Below are 16,459 nucleotides of genomic sequence, written 5' to 3'. Positions count from 1 at the left end.
GTAAGTGTTCCAGCGACGATGAGGATGAGGATGAGGATGAGGATGAGGAAAAGAGATTGAAGAGAAAGAGAAAGAGCGATGAGCGTTGCAGCAAGAGAGCGAGCGAGGACCCGAGGAAGGTTGAGGCCACAACCAGAAATCAACATGACGACGGAGACGGAGTATGATTTGATTCCGCACCACCCCTGCCACGTGGCATCTCTCCAATGCCCTTGCCCAAACATAACATAGGCCATTCCGTACCAGTACAGAGTCTCCTAGCCACAAACTCAATGCATGCTTTGCAGCACAATCCAGACTACGCGCCCATTGCAGCTCTGCAGTCCCATCCCACCTCATAGTTGGGCAGCGTGATTTGTTGTTCACTCGCAACTCTGGAAATGGTCGCAAAACAACTGGATACCGGCAAAAGCGGTTGAGCGGTGCCGGATCCGGGTCCCGGTGGAAGCCAAGGCGGCGAGGCGGAGAGGAGGACTACACATGCCACTCTCTCTCTCTCTCTCTCTCTTTTCTCTCTGTCCATCTCTTTCTCCTTCCACTCCCTTCTTGCTGCCATGCCGCGCAAGAGCTATCGCGAACACCGCGCCGAGCGCTCTGCCGCCCTCAGGTACGTCCAACTCTTAGACTGAGACTACAGTAGTATCTGACTCCCAGCGACGATGGGACCGACATGGACTCGCTCGCGTCCTTCAGCACCTTTGCTAGCCACACCACCCTCGCCTCTCAAGCGACGGGCACTTACCCCTCCTTCTCCTCCTTCGGAATCAATGGCGCGCCATCCCCCTTCTACTCGCATCCCGGAGGCTTGGCGCCCCCCACTATGCGGCATCGGACATACAGCAACGTCTCGAGCGTCAGCCGACGCGACGCTACCCTAGAGACCACCGACTCGCCCTCGACACAGAGCCGCATCCTCTCTCCTCCCCCAAGCGACGTCCCCACACCCTCTGGCCTCCCTCCGTCCCCCGCACCCCCTCCGAGCCGCAGTGTAAGCGGAGAAGACGTGGTCCGTCCTCGCAGCAAGGAGGACCGCGAGCGTGACAAGCGCCGCCGCCGAGCACGCAACGAGGAGCGCTGGCGTCGCGCACGCGCGCGCGAGGCCGCCCATGACGCGCCGGTCCGCCGCGCAGCCAAGGCGGCCAGCTCTGTCCTCGGGACAAGCGGAACATTGGCAGCGACCTTCTTCACCTGCGTAGCCGTCCGTGTCTCCTTGACAATTGTCATGCTTTGTACGTCTGCCGCAACTTGGTGCGGTATGGGTGACAGCTAACCCTAGGGGTGGACAACACATCGCGTACACGCCTCGCGTCCGAAGCCGCCGCCCTGCGGCTGGCATGTGCAGGGCGTGTCGCGCCACTTCTCCGCCCTCTCGTGCCCCTATGCCAGGCAACATTCGGGGCTCCCGTCGAGAACCCCACTGCGTGGCCTGGGAAAAGAGCAGCGGCGGCGCTAATCGGCGCGCGCCTTGCCGCCGAGTGTTTGCTCTGGACTGCCGCTGTCGTGTGGTCGACGGTCGAGGGGTGGCGAGAGGGGCGCACGCTGCGCACCAAGGTCGCAGCGATTGTGTACCTGGCTCTTGCGCCTGTGCTGGCGATCCGAGAGGCTGCATTCCTTCCGTGCGTCTTAAATTACAAAACAAGCTGATAACAGGGTGCGCGGGGCGTTGGGTTTCGCTGCGTGGGCGCTTGTTGCGACAGTTAGTGGATACGACACAGCTGCAGCGGCATTCATGACGGCCGCAACGTGGTTCGAGGGGAGTACGCGCGTGTACCTCCCAGCATTTATCGTGTATGCTGTCGGCAAGAACATCTGGCTTAACGGACGTGACCGAGGGTACCTCAGCCGCCTGGCTGTTTCTGTGCTCGCGACACTGTTTGTGCTCAGCAGCATGAGTCCTGTGCCCCTTCGGGAGCGAGGCGCGGCTCTCGTGTCTGCGATTGAGGCCGCCGGTTTCGCTGGGAGCGTCAAGGCCGTCTTCCGCTGCTTCGCCTCTCTTATCTCCATTCGCAACATTCTTTCAGTGGGTCACCATTTGTGCATGGGGGTGCTGACAACAGGCCATTGCTCTACTCCCCACGACCTATCTCACTCTCAAGTCGAGCTACACCCTCAGGCCCGCCGCGAACGAGTTCGCCTCATCCGACGCTGTGCCTGCTACGGCGAGACTCCTCCCCATCGCACTCACCGCGACAGCCGGTGCACTAACACTGTGGCCCGGTGACCCGGCGCTTCCGCTACTTCCTCTGGCCTTCGCCTCAGCCCTGCGCCGCGACGACGACGAGTGGGCGGTAGCGGTGCAGATGCACCACATCGCCGCCATGAGCCTGTGGCCCAAGCTCAGCGGCCCCCTCCTCTCTCTGGCGGGGGGGTACGTGATGGCATGGTACATGCTCATCGGGGCGCGGACGGACGCGCCATCGCCGGCGCTGAACGTGCACCAGAAGGTGACGTTCGTGCTCAACCTCGGGGCTAATGTGCTGCCCCTGTTTGCCCACCTCCACCCGGCGCGTCACTTCCAGTGGGCGGGGCGGTATCTCGGGTATGCGCAGACGGCGTTCATGGTGCTCAGCGTGGCGGGCGTGGTTGTGTGGGCCAACATGCGGCTGGTGAAGACGGCTTGGGCTGTTGGGGCACTGTAGGTTGTAGGTGTGGGTGTATGTCTTGCTGGGCAGGTTGGGAAGCGCGCGGGGGTGCGGGGGGAGGAGGATAAGGCGCTGCGATGCTGGGGCGAGCTGACTGGGATAGGGGCGGTTGCCATCATTGAAGCTGCTGGCTGGGATGCAGGTACGAGCCGCCCAGATGCTGTTGATGGTTGCGAGGTGCAAGGCTTGTGGGATGGCGAGGTGGCAAGGCGTGCAAGGCTGTGAGGCTGTAAGACTGCTCACCGTCATGACAGTCCAGAGACCGCCCCTCGCTGTTGGAGGTAAGAATCACCATGACGGGGAATGGAATCGGCCGGTCTAGACTGCTTGTCACATCCGAGTGAGATCTACGTCCCGGCGCACCTTTGGATGCCGAGAGCCCGGATCGGAATGATGCCCACCTCATAAGGCCAGCGCACAACAAGACGAGGATGGCCGTGAGCGTTACAAGCGATAGCGACCCGAGGTCATAGGCCGTGGGACATAACATCGGTCATGGGACATCATGTGATGTCCTCCATTTGTAGTGACTCACTCCCCCGCACCCCACACCGCAACCCGACCCGACGCCGCACCCGTATCAGCTGACCGAGACCGAGCGATAAGCGCCGGCATGGCCGCGGACGGCGCCGCGGAGCTCGCTGGCGAGTCACCCGGTGCGGGGTGCGGGGGCGGGGCCGCCCACCTCACTGCCGCACGCGTCGATGCCGTCCAATACCCAGGCGCGGTGTTTAGCCGAGGCACAGGTTACGAGAGGACGAGAGGACGAGAGGACGAGAGTGGGATGACAGAGAGAGCTCGGAGACACGAGATATGGAGAGTGGGCCGAATTGAATAGGATCTAATCTCGCAGCTGGCCGTCTGATCTGTGTGCCTGGGGCCAAGTAGGGGGGGGCATTGAACGGGGTTTGGAAGATCGGTATGCTCGGGTGTGCAAAAACCCGGGTGGTGGCAGTGCGGCGAGCGATCCGCGGGCAATGGCTGCTCCCCATCTCTTGGTCGCATATATCCCCCCTCTCCCTCGCTTTGCTCTCTCTCTCCCTCTCTCCCTCTCGCTCGCTCTCCCCCCCTCATCCTCAACAATGACTGCCTCCAAGTTCGCACCCATGCCCAACGCCGAGGGCTACTTTGGCGCCTACGGCGGCCAGCTCGTGCCCCCGCACCTCAAGAAGGCCATGGACGACATCGCCGTCGCCTACGAGCAGATCACCAAGACCAAGGAGTTCCAGGACGAGCTCGCCGAGCTCAATGCCACGTACACCGGCCGCCCGTCGCCCATCTTCCACTGCCGCCGCTTGAGCCAGAAGCTCGGCGGCGCCCAGATCTACCTCAAGCGCGAGGACCTCAACCACACCGGCGCGCACAAGATCAACCACGTGAGTGTTGGAGGACCTCCCTACTAACCCCAGTGCCTCGGCGAGGCCCTCCTCGCCAAGTTCATGGGCAAGAAGAAGGTCATCGCCGAGACCGGCGCGGGCCAGCACGGCGTCGCGCTTGCGACCGCCTGCGCCCTCGTCGGCATCCCCTGCGAGATCTACATGGGCCAGGTCGACATTGAGAAGGAGGCCCCCAACGTCACCAAGATGAAGATTCTCGGGTGCAACCTCATCCCCGTGACCCGTGGCCAGGCGACCCTCAAGGACGCTGTCGACGACGCGTTCGACGAGTACCTCAAGGACCCCGAGAACTTTATCTACGCCATTGGGTCTGTTGTGAGTGTCTTGAATTCGAGGGCTAGAGGCCTCATGTGGACAACGGCCTCGGACCATGGTCTAGCGCATCTCGCATCGCTCAAGAGCACGGGCTGCTGTCTGGCGATGGAGTCGGGTCGATGCCATGGCTGGTGTCAATTGGCGGTCACCGCGCACGGCCCCTCCATGTCTCGTTCCAGCCCCTAAGGCATGGACATACCCTCGCCCTCCCATCGCCCACCCCCCCAACCACTAACCCCAGGTCGGCCCCCACCCCTTCCCCGCAATGGTGCGCGACTTCCAGTCCGTCATCGGCAAGGAGGCCCGCCAGCAGTTTCAGGACAAGCACGGCAAGCTTCCCGAGCACGTCGTCGCGTGCGTCGGCGGCGGCTCCAACGCCATGGGCATGTTCACTGCTTTCCTCGAGGACGACGGCGTGCACCTCGTCGGTGTCGAGCCCGCGGGTCTCTCGCTCGAAGAGGAGGGCCAGCATGCCGCCACGCTCACCAAGGGCAAGCCCGGCGCGCTCCATGGTATGGCCTGCTACGTCCTCGAAGACAAGGACGGCAACCCCTCGCCCGTGTACTCGTGCGCCTCGGGTCTCGACTACCCCGGCATCGGGCCGCAGCACTCGTACCTCAAGGACGTGGGGCGTGTCGACTACCAGAGCGCGAGCGACAAGGAGACACTCGACGCGTTCATGGAGCTGTCCCGCGTCGAAGGTATTATCCCTGCACTTGAGAGCTCGCACGCTGTCGCGTGGGCGATCCGCATCGCGCCCACGCTCCCCAAGGACGAGGCTATCCTCGTCAACCTCTCTGGTCGTGGTGGTGAGTTGCACGAGGCTATACAAGATACACACTGACGACCAGACAAGGACGCGGCGTGGGTTCTGGAGCACTTGAAGCTGTAACGTTGGGACATTGGGACGTTGGGACGTTGGGACGACGAGGGAATTATTGTACATGGCGCTCAAGTAGAGCGGGCTGGGCAGGATGGATGATCATGGCAGTATCGAGCGACGTGACTTGGTGCCTGAGATGCCGAGTGTGATATCTCCCTAAAACGGCAAATCAGTGCCACATGGGCAGCGTTCTCGTTAGCGATACAGCCCACCGCGACATCCGCGGCATGCCGAGTGTTTCTGGGCCGCGCGAGAGTGGTAAGCGCGGCGACGGGGACCGTTCCCTCGTTGTCCGTGTGCATCTCGCCGGACGACCCCGGTCTTGTCTGCGCAACGACTCATGCGAGAAGCAGCCACGCCGCCGTCCCCACGGCCCGCCACCGCCTCGCCACACCCGCCCCGTCCGCCCACCGTCGGCAACGTGGCGGAGTGGTTAACGCGTTGGACTTGAACTGCATACGATGCACGTGGCATATCCAATTCCTTCTGGAGCGCCTGTTCGAACCAGGCCGTTGTCGTTTTTGGGGCGTGTCCGCGGCGTATGCGGTCTGTGCGTGTACCGAAGGCACGAAAGCGGAGGAGTCATTCGACTTGGGCGGCTGCTCAACGAGATCAAAGATGTGGCGAAGAGCTGAGCCTAGTCATGGATGCATACAATAGTGTCACAGCTACAGCTCGAACATGCCGAGGTCGGTGCCCAACTCGCTCTCCTCCCCGTTCTTGCGGTTCGCGAGCACGCGCGCGGCCTCGGCCCGCCAGTCGTGGTGCACGAAGTCGCGCATGCGCCGGTCCAGCGCGTCCCGCTGTAATCGCGGGAGGATGTAGGGCTCGGCGGGCGTCGTCATGGCTGCCCGGAGGGCGGCGATGAAGCCCTCGTAGTTGTTCGCTTCGGTGTTGTAGACGTGGCTGGGGTTAGAGTTGGGGGGAGAGGGGGAAAGAGAGGAGGAGAGGCGACGCACGGAGGCTGCTCGTACCGCAGCGAGTCGTGTTGCACGAAGGCCCAGGACGCGGGGTCGTCGGCTTTCGAGTGCAGGTGCATCGTGTGCTGGGGTCAGCTTACGCCACGGAGGACCGGGAAGCCCAGCGACTGCACGCCAGGACCAATTGACCAAGCTCACCGGATTCAAGAACGGAACCCCCTGCTTGTCAGCCACACCTCAAACACGACCCACCCGTGCAATTGCGCGATACGGCGACGGCGACGTCGCCGGCCACCCGAGGCCGACCATGGCCTTGGAGTTGGCCACGGCGTCGTCGAACTCGCTCGCGTTCATCTTGCCCAGCTGCCGCACGCCTTCGGGCACCTTCCACTCGCCGAGCGTCTCCTTCTCCTCGGGCGTGCGGTCGTCGATGAACCCGCCGACGAACTCAAAGTCGGGGATCTCCTTCCGCATCTCATGGTACGCGCGCGTTATATACTCGGCGGGGATGAACGGCTCCTCCCGCCACTTGTAGAAGTACTGCACGCGCTTGCCGAGGATATATGCGCGGTTCGGGCGCTGCGCCCACGGCACCGTGCGCGTCTCCGCGGCCGCTTCGAGCGCATACCCGAGATACGTGTTGTCTGCATCAGCGCACTCGCGAGGATACTCACTGCGGTAGTTGCCCATGCCGGGGGCGCGCCACTCGATCTCGGCCGACACGCACCAGTAGCTGCTGATGACCGTGCCCTTGGGCGTGGGGAAGTAGTAGAAGCGGAAGAACTTCCACGTCGGGAAGCCGTCGGGGCGCGCGGCGGAGCGGAAGAAGTCGTGCGGACGCCCGTACCGGCTGCCGGGCGAGTCGTCGCCGATGATGGCTTTGACGAGGTCGGGAATCTGGCGGTAGATGTGCGCGACGTAGCCCCAGTCGTCTTTGGCTAGGAGGACCGTGTAGCCCTGCCGCTCGAGCGAGTCGATCATGCCGTTGCACCACACGCCCTCGCCGCCGACGTAGCCCTTGAACACGGACATGTGGCAGTGGTATGCCGCGAAGATGATTACCTGGGGTAAGCGGGTGGCAGGGGGAGAGGCGGCGGAGGGACAGGCAGAACTTACATTCTCGGCGTTGGGGTGGCAGTCCCCTCGCGCCATGCACGCCGTCAGCTGTCGCAGCTTGGCTTCCGTGTAGTACCTGGCGTCAGCGAGTGGCGGTCCGCAGCGCACTTGTAGTTGTTTTCGTCGTTGTTGAGGCCCTTGAGCTCGCCGAGCTGGCTGCCTGCCGGGATGGATGTGAGGACGTCCTGGACGCGCGAAGGCTTTTGTCGCCGCCCCGCGCCATGCAGTACGCGGAAGGGGTCGCAGAGCTGCGTCACGGCGCTGGACGGTGGTCCGCCCCACGCCGCCACGACGGACGGCAGCGACCCCGTGTACACTGCCTGGAGGGTGACGAGGAGGAGGAGGGAGACGAGGAAGCAGAGCGCAACGAGGATGTTGCGCAGCGAGATGCGGCGGACCGCCAGCGAGCTGCTGCGTGCCCGGGTCCCCATAGTAGCTGGGCGCGGACGAGAGTGAGGGTGAGCAGTGAGTGAGTGACAAGTGCGTGATAAAGTCTGTTCTGTGCATCCATGCTCCCGTTGCTGCATCCATGCTCCCGTTGCGGTGGCCACCATGTCCGGAAGCCTCGGTCCTCTGGACCTCTGGACGTCTGGACTTCTGACTGGGACCTCTGCACCTTTGCACCTTTGCACCTCTGGGCCTGGTTGCGCTGGGAAGGGAGGGGATGTATTAGCGGCGTCGCGGGACGCAAAGAATGTGAGCCCGCCCTGTGTGGCGCATACACGCATACACCGCGCTTCTGCGACAGCGCGAGGAGGGTCTGGCCACCTCCCGTCGCTGCGGCATGGGTCAGAGCATAAGTGTAACTTTGTTTGAGGAACGGCGTGCAGTGCCACTTGGAGGCCGAAGCTGCACGATGTGCGGGGTGCAGAAACTGTGAAACGGTCGAGAGGCGAGCGTCATGAGATCCTTCATCAAGGCACTGTGGAAGGCACGAGGCCCCCACATTAGCGTTTGCAGTCGCTCTCCCGCCGTGACAACTTGCACTCCTAAAAGCTTACACGCGCCCTCGAGAATGCGATGGGGAGGGTTTGAAACGCATGCCAGAATGGGGTCAGCATGCAAAGTGGGGCGACTCACGAGACTGTCTTTAGGGGAACGGCGTCCGCCACTCCTATTGAAAAAACAGCAGAATAACAGGAAATCCAGGCCTCAGCCACGTGTTCGAGAAATGTGCCGAAGTGATCGGCAACCAATTCATGCCGATATCTTGGAACCACTCTCCTCGCTTGGAATCGCACCAAGCGCCCTCGCAACGGGCGTCGTTGAGCCTTATCCTCTCGCAATACAAAAGCCCACTCTCACCCCATGTCGCGACCCACTGGGCTGTGAGATGCGTGTCAGCAGCCTCGCACCGTGCGATGGCGGGGCAGAGCTGGGAGGTGCACTCGACGCTGAACTCGCATGAGCTCACACTCTGTCGCACCTGTCCCAGAATTCCCAGAAGCTCATAATTCGGGCTCGCGTGCGGGTCCGGATACGCGGCGAGCGTCATTAGTTACTGTTCGGGAGTCACACGGTTGAAGTGCACCTATGTGCCGTCGCATAGGAACACTGCAGCGCCGCTGCATGAGGTGGCCTCTACTCGGGCCTGTGTTTCCTGTGCGAGCGTACACGCGAAGCATACGACTTCAATGACCTCCGGCCGCTACACGAGCTGGTCGAGAGTGTATGTTCCCAAAGCCCGTCGCTCCCCTAAGGGTGACGATGCGTTTTATGGATGCTGGCTGAGCGTTGAAATTCTGCCACTGGTCCAGCGTTCAATACCGCGGCGTCGACTCAGGCCGCCCCCTCTCCATTATCTCAAGCATGATTGCGTGTGTGGGCGCCACTGATTCCCTGTCTTCACTGCCAAGAGCTGCTCGGCCCGGTGGCCAATCAACATGTGGTTGGTCGTATGTTCAGACCCGGTTGAGACTCGCCAAGCTCTAGGCCTGTCTGTAGAGCATTCCGCATATGCATGACTTGCAGTTTGCAGCGAGTCGACGCCATCCGCAAACTACTTGTCTGGTGCAGACAGGCCATGCCCCGCTCGGTATTGTGCTCAGCGTATCCGCAACGAACACTTTCATCTCATCCAGCGGTGTTGTCCCGTTTCGAGGTATCTGTTCCTATTCGAAGCGCTCGTGCACGCTGTCACCGCCTCTGCGGACGTTTGATCGCACGGCGGCCGAAGGATGCTCGTGCTCGCTACGGGTATCTCAGTGCCGAGCGGCAGCACCTCCCAAAGTTCTGAGTGGGTTGGCGCATGCTGGTTGGCGTCAGCCACGCGGGACAGATGGCGTTCACAAATGCCTGCCAACTCGGTTCCAGCGGAAGGGGAAATCATGGCACCAACTTGGAACGGTCTCGCGCCACCTGGAACGACCATCGCCACATACTATGCACTAGAGGCTTGTCGCCGCGCATTCCCGGCTCGAGTGCGGCGGGTCCACCTCTTCCAAGCGTCAGGGCGCTGGTGTTGTTGAGGCGGCCCACGTATTCAAGTCACGTAGGGTGGTCGGAGTGGCGCGACTCCGAGTGCCTTCGTGGCGGTGGAGAGGACCAAAGAGGCGTACATGATGATTGCCTCGCAGAGATGCGCAACGGCGGCGATGGAACGAGGAGAGCTGTGAGGCCCAGTAGCGAGCGCCATACCCGGCAGGTTCTCATCCTCTGAGGTGGTAACGAGAACGGCGATCACGCGAGGCAGTGAAGGCAATTCAGGCGCGCCAGGCGGTTGGAGACAGTGGTCAGCATAGGAACTTAATAGCCGGTCGACTGCCACTCCAAGTCGGCGGGCCGGTCCCCACTCCGCGGATCCTGGACATTTGCCTTACTCAGTATGCAGCATCTCTAGATCTATAGTACAACACTAGACGGCCCAGTCGCCCGCGTCCTCGCCGTCGCGGACAAACGGCCTGTCGATGGCTGCCACTGCACCCTCGCACAGCGGGCACACAGCCGCGACGAGCGCGTCAAGCTCGGCACGCGCAGCCTCCAGCCGCCCCTCGTCCTGCGCGCTGCGCCTCTTCTTACCGCCTACCACCGCCTGCGCCAGCGCGTCCGGCACGATGAGCTCGCGCAACCGGTCGCCGGCAGCGAGCACGCGGCGTCCGGGCGCAAGAAGGAAGTCGGCCGCCGATATGGACTCCTGTCTGCGCGGTGTGTTGGGGCCGCTGAACTGCGCGGAAAGGAGCTTGTGGCCGGGCGCGTCGGAGCGGACGAGCTCGTCCTGTAAGTGCAGGATGCGCCGCAGCGAAGGGGAGGGGAGGTATTCCATTGCCTGGGGTCAGCGGTCACAGAGAGGCCGGCGTACCATGGAGATAAGGCAGTCAGCGTGGAAGGCGTGCTGGCATGGGAAGACGTAGAATTGGCGGCTTGTGATGCCCTGCCCGCAGCGCCAGCACTTGTCGCTCATCTCGACTGCGACAAAGCGCGTGCTCAACGCAGAGATGTCGCGCTTAATACTCTCAGCGGAGCGCGTCGCCTCGGCCATCTCGGCCTTGAGCTCCTCAATGCGAGCCGAGTAGTCCTCAAGTGCGCTGCAGATCTCGGTCTTGAAGTCGTCGATGACAACAAAGTCGGGGAAGAAGGGCAGGATGTCCTCAATCTTGACGAGGTCGGTGCTCTCGAGGAACTTCATCGCGCTCTTGATGTCGCCCTTCTCTTGGACAACATACTTGGCAATCTTGAGCCACAACTTCTTGCGCAGCGCCTCGTCGTCTTCCGGCTTGTCGGCGTTGATCTTGGCCAACTCAAGGTCACCTTTCTCCAGCGCAAGGGCCACACTCTGCTCGTATAGACCCATGCGGCTGTAGATGTGGACGCACGGCTGGATGCGGCCATGCGCCTTGCACAATCGGAGAGCGTAGTCGAGGTCGTAGTATGGCCGCTCGGTGATGGGGTCGTCAGGACACGAGTTGAGGAAGCGGAGAAGCGGGGCGTCATCGACATCCTTCGCGCTCGCATACAGCGTAAGCAGGAGGTTGTAGATGGTGGAATCGGTAGAGGCCTGCCGGAACACAACGTGCTCTAGATATCTCACAGCCTGGTTTGTGGCGAGTGGCTCGGAGCGCTGCTGGAGGAGAGCGGGAATGAGACGGCGTGGCTCGAGCGCCGACTGTCGCTCCCATGCCTCGACTGTCTGCTTGGGCACGTTGCGCATGAGGATCGACGCAAAGCGGTAGTACAAGTCTAGCGAGTCTTGACGGCTGAGCACGTCGATGGCCTTGGTCCAGTTCTCCTCCTGGATCCAGTGCTCGACGACGCGGTCGTGGTCCTTGTTCTGCTCGGCGTAGTAAAGGTACAGGTCCATGCGACCGTGCGCAAGAATGAGCTCGTAAACGACGCGGGGGTCAAGATTGGCACGGTAGTCCTTGATAAACGTCTTGAGGTCATCCTCGACCATGTCGCGCTCAACATGCAGCGTCTCGACGTCGCTTGTTGCTGACTCCGCAGCAATCAGGTCTTCCAGGGTGTTGCACTTGCTGAGGTAGTTCTCGAGCAACCACGTGGCAATCATCATGCGCTGAGTGAGGTCCTTCTTGTCGAGTTTGTCAAGCCGTCCGATAAGGTATGCGCGAAGAGCGTCACGCTCATCCGCGTCGACGAAGCGCAAGGTCACGAACTCAAAGCTGCGCGTTGACTCGGCGTATGCCCGCGCGGCGAGAATGTACTTGCCCTCGGCGAAGAGCGCGTCACCCTGCTTTGAAAGCACGATGTCGCGCTGTGCGGGCGTAGCGGCGTACTCGAGCGCTGAGGCAAACGAGTTCTGCTCGAGCTTGGCGCGCCACACATCGCGCTCCTCCTTCTGCAGCACAACCTCAATAATCGACTGCGTGGTCGCCACCCAGAACGTGCGCGACACGGGGTCGGAGGAGAGACCGAGCGCCTTCTGTCCAGGGCTCCGCGGTAAAGGCTCATCCCACACGACCTTCTCGCTGAGCCGCGAGACGGCAACGATGCGGTCAGGATAGAGACACAGCCAGTGCCATTGCGTCACCGCAGTTGAGATGGGAACTGGCGCAGCTTCTTCTGCGGGTGGGGGAGCGTTGCGTCGGAACGCGGTGGGTGGCGGTGCGTCGACACCGGGGGCAGGCGGGTATGGGAGGAGGGAGGATTGGACGAGGATTTCCGGGGATGCTACGGGAGACAAGCGTGCGTGATACAGACCAGCACCGGTCAGCCACGCAATGGCAGTGGGTGCTGGGAGGTCGGCAGCGACCTGTCCCTCAACGGAGGGGATGAATGTGTGCAGTTCGGAATTGGGTGGGTCACCGGGCATCTCGTGGAATTTGGGCACGCCGTCGCGAACCGTTCGGAAGACCTCCTCGGCCCACCCCCCGTTCTTGCCCCCAGCATATGTCGTGGTCACGGGTGCCTGCACTTCGAAGACTCTGTCCTTCGTGGTGAACACGACCCAAGCCTTGCGCTCCTTCTTCGCTTTCCAGAAGCCGAATGCGAGGCCCGTGACCGTCTCACCACCCTCAACGTGATACACAACTTGGAGGTCGCGCTCGAGCTGCTTGCCCATGGGCAGCTGAACCTTGAAGATATCATCGGATGGCGGGAGGGGGAGGGACAGAATGGCGCCGTTCACGCAGCCGAGCAGCACGTCAGTCGGGGGCGGGGAGTTGGGATCGGTGCTCTCGGATGGAATGGGGGACCACGCGACGGCAGTGACAGTCTGGCGGAGACGAAGAGCGCGGGGCCGCCGGTTCTGTTGACTGCTAATCCCGGCGACGGGGAGGTAAAATGCGTCGCCTGTAGACGTGGTGATGATGAGATGCCGGGCTGTGGGGTCGGCGAAGAGCGCCTTGATCGACACATCGCGCGGTCCCTTGTCTGTTGGCCGTGGCAAGTCAATCGTAACCAACTCGTCTGGCGCATTGAGATCAATGATCACAACAGAGAGGGGGTGGGTTGCGAAGAAGAGCACATTGTTCGCAGCTGTGAGGAACAGGATATTGGCGGGCGGCGTGTACTGCACAGTGCTGAGGGAGAAGAGGGGCGGGAGAGAAGCGCTTGCACGTGCGGTGGGTACGAAGCCTGTTTCAAGCTGCTGTCAGCTCGCCGACAAACGAAGGACTCACAGCTCGCACGAGCGGCGACACGTCGTCGGCCGTGTGGTCGTCATGCTCGAAGCCCTCGTACTCGACCCGGGCTAGCGCGCTGGGCCGGGGCGCGGCTCCTCGCCCGGGGCCAGCCGCATGCTCGACAACTGACGTTAGTGTGGACGTGTAAGAGGCTCACAGTCGTCGAGCATGGACATGGCGATGTGTGATGGAAGTAGGTGGTGAGAGGTGAGGTGATGGCAAGTTGTGACGCCGGGGCCGGCTTGGACGTCACAACGTCACAGCAGCTCGGGAGCTTTTTCACTCTAGAATCCAAAACGGCGAATTTAGGCGACACACAACTCTGAAGATGGATATGGCGACCGCCAACGGTTGCTCGGTGCATTGCACACAAAGCTGACGTACAGTTATTCCAGATGGCACGACAATAAATGCATACTCATAAGGTCAACGCTGGAGGTTGATCAAGACGATGGCCACGACCAAGAAACTAACAAATCATTCAGCTTATGGGAGGAGGCTCTCGCGCAACATGCGCTGCATCTGAGTCGAGATGGCGTTCGCCGCCTCCCGACCCTCGTGCTGCCGAACAGCGGGCACGACCTTGGCGTCGATTACAGCAGCAATCCAGGGCATGAGGACCTTCCTGAGGATGCCGGTAGCGCGGGCGCCTGAGGTCAGCCTAGTCTAGCACAGTTTCTACCAATCTCCTCGTGCATCACAGCAATGAGCGCCTCGAATATCCCCGCGGCAGCGTTCACCGTCGCGTACGAGTACGAGCTGCGCTGAAGGGCAACGTCGAGCACGCCGCTCTCGAGCGTGATCTGTGCGAGGGTGGTATTGGCGCCGACGAGGCTGACGAGATGCTGATGTAAGCGAGAAGGAGCGAGGTGGGACAGAAAGGGTATGCTCACGTTACACGCCACCACGGGGAGGTTCATCTCGGCGCCCAGCTCGAGGAGGAGGACGCGGAGGTAGGCATCGCCGAGTTGGGCGGCTTGGCGGTGGGGGTTGCGGCCGCGTGAAACATGCCTGAAGAGGATGGGTGCACGGAGGGCGGTGTTGAGCGCGACGGGGGAGAGGTGGAGAAGCGGGAGAAGGGCCGGGTAGGAGGCGGGGATGCGCGGCGGGTGCGCAGGCCTCTTCCAGCCGTTTGGGAGGTTCCGAGCTGCGCGAGTGTTCATTGTTGTGAGCGTGTGTGGTGAGTATAGTGGTGAGTGGGTGGAGGGTGTAGTTATGCGCAGGCGTGTGATGATCGGGTCGCAGCAGCATGCTCAAGCAACCCGATTAGAATTGGATCGGCGTTGTTCACCGCTCGCACGGATGATGATAATATACATGTAACGCGAGCGTCCGCGTCTGCCACTGTCGCGCCATCACGCCGCCGCTCCGTCGCACCGCGCCCCCTCCGCTTGATGCGCTCAGTAGACATCGCCGTCCCAATTCCACCGCTTGGCGAGGTCCCACAACCCCTCGTACTTTGGCCCGAGGAGGTTCTTGCCCTCGCTATCCGTCTCGGCATGCCGTGCGCGGAAGAACTTGAACGTGCGCTCTGGAATCTCGCCTTCCCAAACCACCTCGCAGCGGTTCGTGCTCATGTCTGGCCCGTCCTTCTTCTCCCCCTCGCCCTCGTCCGCCTCGCTGTCGCTCCCGGACTCGCCCTGTGCCCGCGGCTCCTCTGTCCAGTCAATCCGCGCCGTCATCAGCTGCCGGTAATGCTTGATCTTCTTCGCGACGCCCTCGACGACGACGAGGGCGAAGTTGGGCGCGAAAATCGTCAAGCCAGTAAGCAGGTCGTGCTCGGCCGTCTTGCGGACCTTGAACTTGTGCCGCCCGTTGGTGAGGTATCGGATGAGGTACACGGACGCCTGGAGGCCGTTCTTGGACTCGGCGTCGTTGAGCTTGGCGTACTCCTTCTCGCGGCGCTCCTCCTTCGAGAGCTTGCGCTCGGCGTTGTCCTGCTCGTGCTTGAGGGCGCGCAGCTCGACTTCGCGCACAATACGCTTCTCGAGTTTCGTCGGGTCCTGGACCGCGTCCGAGGTGAGGACCTTCATCATGTTCGCGAGGCGCACTGCTGTCAGCTGCATACCGTGGTCAACTCACCCTTGGGCGGATCGGGGGGGATGAGGCCCATCCGCACGCGGTCCTGCCTGTCCTTGAGCTCAGCCATGCGCCGCTGTCGCCGCATCTTTTTCTGCTCCTTCTTCGTGAGCATCAGCCCGCGCTCGGGCTGCCGCCTGTCTCCCGCCGCCGTAATTGCAATAGGGTGCTGTACCAGATGCGTCACCAGACTCTCATTATTCGTCTCGATGTACTCCAGGGCCTTTGGCAAGTCGTCGTACCCCATGCCCGACGGCATAATCGCCTCGTCCCACCACTCGACGGCCGGAGGCGCCTGCCGCTTAAGGCTGCGCTCCAACACATCGAACTCGGAGTCGAGACCAGCCTTGCGCGACTGCGCGGCGATGCGCGCCTTGAGCTCCTCAAGCTTGATCTCATTGCGCAGCTGGTCTCCCTGCTTGATATACTTGCCCGGCTTCGAGAACGCCATCTTGCGCGACTTGCGCGCAGGCGCGGGCGCCGTCGCGCCGCGCGTCTCGGGGCCGATCCCCGGCGTCGGCGTCGAGATGTACGGGTTCGCGAGCGCGACCGCGGGCGGCACGACCTTTGCTGCCTTCGCCGCCGACTCCTCGGCAGCGGCGGCGTTCGCGCGCACCGTCGAGAACTTGGGTGCCATTGTCTTGTATCGCGCGCGCATGGCGCGCTTCTCGTTCTTCTCTTGCGGCACCTCGACGCTCTCCGTCATCAAGAGGGGATGGAGCGCGACGCCCGTCGGCTTGGGCGGCGGCGCGGGGGCGGGCGGGGCGGGCCCCGCGGGCCCCGCCGACGCGCTCTGCTTCGCCTTCATGGCTTCGACGCGGGCGCGCGCCGCCGCGATCTTGTCGTGGATGTTAGGGTCGATGCTCGCTGCGGGCGCGGGGCGGGGTGCAGCGGTGGAACGGGCGGGTGATGCGCCGCGGCTCGCGGCCGGCGTCCCGCTCCCCGAGCGTCCCTCGATCGCTGCTTTGCGCGCCGCAACCTGTGCGCGGATGGCGGCGATGTCAAGCGCAGGCTTTTTGGCCGGAGGCGG

General features: G+C 62.5%; 6 protein-coding genes across 6 annotated transcripts; 2 read left to right on the top strand and 4 right to left on the bottom strand.

Moving 5' to 3' along the window:
• Positions 1-554: 554 nt before the first annotated feature.
• On the top strand, positions 555-2,639 carry COLE_02971 (uncharacterized protein; the record flags this gene model as incomplete). Its single annotated transcript, XM_018424682.2, has 5 exons — positions 555-607; positions 655-1,229; positions 1,277-1,616; positions 1,651-2,020; positions 2,058-2,639. 5 exons carry the CDS (start codon positions 555-557, stop codon positions 2,637-2,639), a joined length of 1,920 nt encoding a protein of 639 aa, XP_018274883.1.
• Positions 2,640-3,724: 1,085 nt separating this feature from the next.
• COLE_02970 (uncharacterized protein) lies at positions 3,725-5,246 on the top strand (the record flags this gene model as incomplete). Its single annotated transcript, XM_018424681.2, has 4 exons — positions 3,725-4,018; positions 4,052-4,354; positions 4,596-5,163; positions 5,206-5,246. 4 exons carry the CDS (start codon positions 3,725-3,727, stop codon positions 5,244-5,246), a joined length of 1,206 nt encoding a protein of 401 aa, XP_018274882.1.
• A 659-nt stretch (positions 5,247-5,905) lies between these two features.
• COLE_02969 (uncharacterized protein) lies at positions 5,906-6,847 on the bottom strand (the record flags this gene model as incomplete). Its single annotated transcript, XM_018421615.1, has 4 exons — positions 5,906-6,143; positions 6,197-6,282; positions 6,356-6,376; positions 6,410-6,847. The coding sequence occupies 4 exons, from the start codon at positions 6,845-6,847 to the stop codon at positions 5,906-5,908; spliced, it is 783 nt and encodes a 260-aa protein (XP_018274881.1).
• A 3,280-nt stretch (positions 6,848-10,127) lies between these two features.
• COLE_02968 (uncharacterized protein) lies at positions 10,128-13,526 on the bottom strand (the record flags this gene model as incomplete). The annotated part of the gene is made up of 4 exons (XM_018427080.2): positions 10,128-10,538; positions 10,572-13,313; positions 13,348-13,475; positions 13,508-13,526. The coding sequence occupies 4 exons, from the start codon at positions 13,524-13,526 to the stop codon at positions 10,128-10,130; spliced, it is 3,300 nt and encodes a 1,099-aa protein (XP_018274880.1).
• A 310-nt stretch (positions 13,527-13,836) lies between these two features.
• Positions 13,837-14,513, bottom strand: COLE_02967 (uncharacterized protein; the record flags this gene model as incomplete). The annotated part of the gene is made up of 3 exons (XM_018425663.1): positions 13,837-14,000; positions 14,033-14,195; positions 14,244-14,513. 3 exons carry the CDS (start codon positions 14,511-14,513, stop codon positions 13,837-13,839), a joined length of 597 nt encoding a protein of 198 aa, XP_018274879.1.
• A 237-nt stretch (positions 14,514-14,750) lies between these two features.
• COLE_02966 (uncharacterized protein) lies at positions 14,751-16,135 on the bottom strand (the record flags this gene model as incomplete). Its single annotated transcript, XM_018427106.2, has 2 exons — positions 14,751-15,400; positions 15,433-16,135. The coding sequence occupies 2 exons, from the start codon at positions 16,133-16,135 to the stop codon at positions 14,751-14,753; spliced, it is 1,353 nt and encodes a 450-aa protein (XP_018274878.1).
• Positions 16,136-16,459: the final 324 nt, after the last annotated feature.

This window comes from Cutaneotrichosporon oleaginosum (genome assembly GCF_008065305.1).
Source record: "Cutaneotrichosporon oleaginosum strain ATCC 20508 chromosome Unknown ATCC20508_contig02, whole genome shotgun sequence".
In the NCBI taxonomy this organism is placed as follows: Eukaryota; Fungi; Basidiomycota; class Tremellomycetes; order Trichosporonales; family Trichosporonaceae; genus Cutaneotrichosporon; species Cutaneotrichosporon oleaginosum.
Note: the sequence above shows the minus strand (reverse complement) of the source record. Positions and strands in the feature narration are given on the sequence as shown.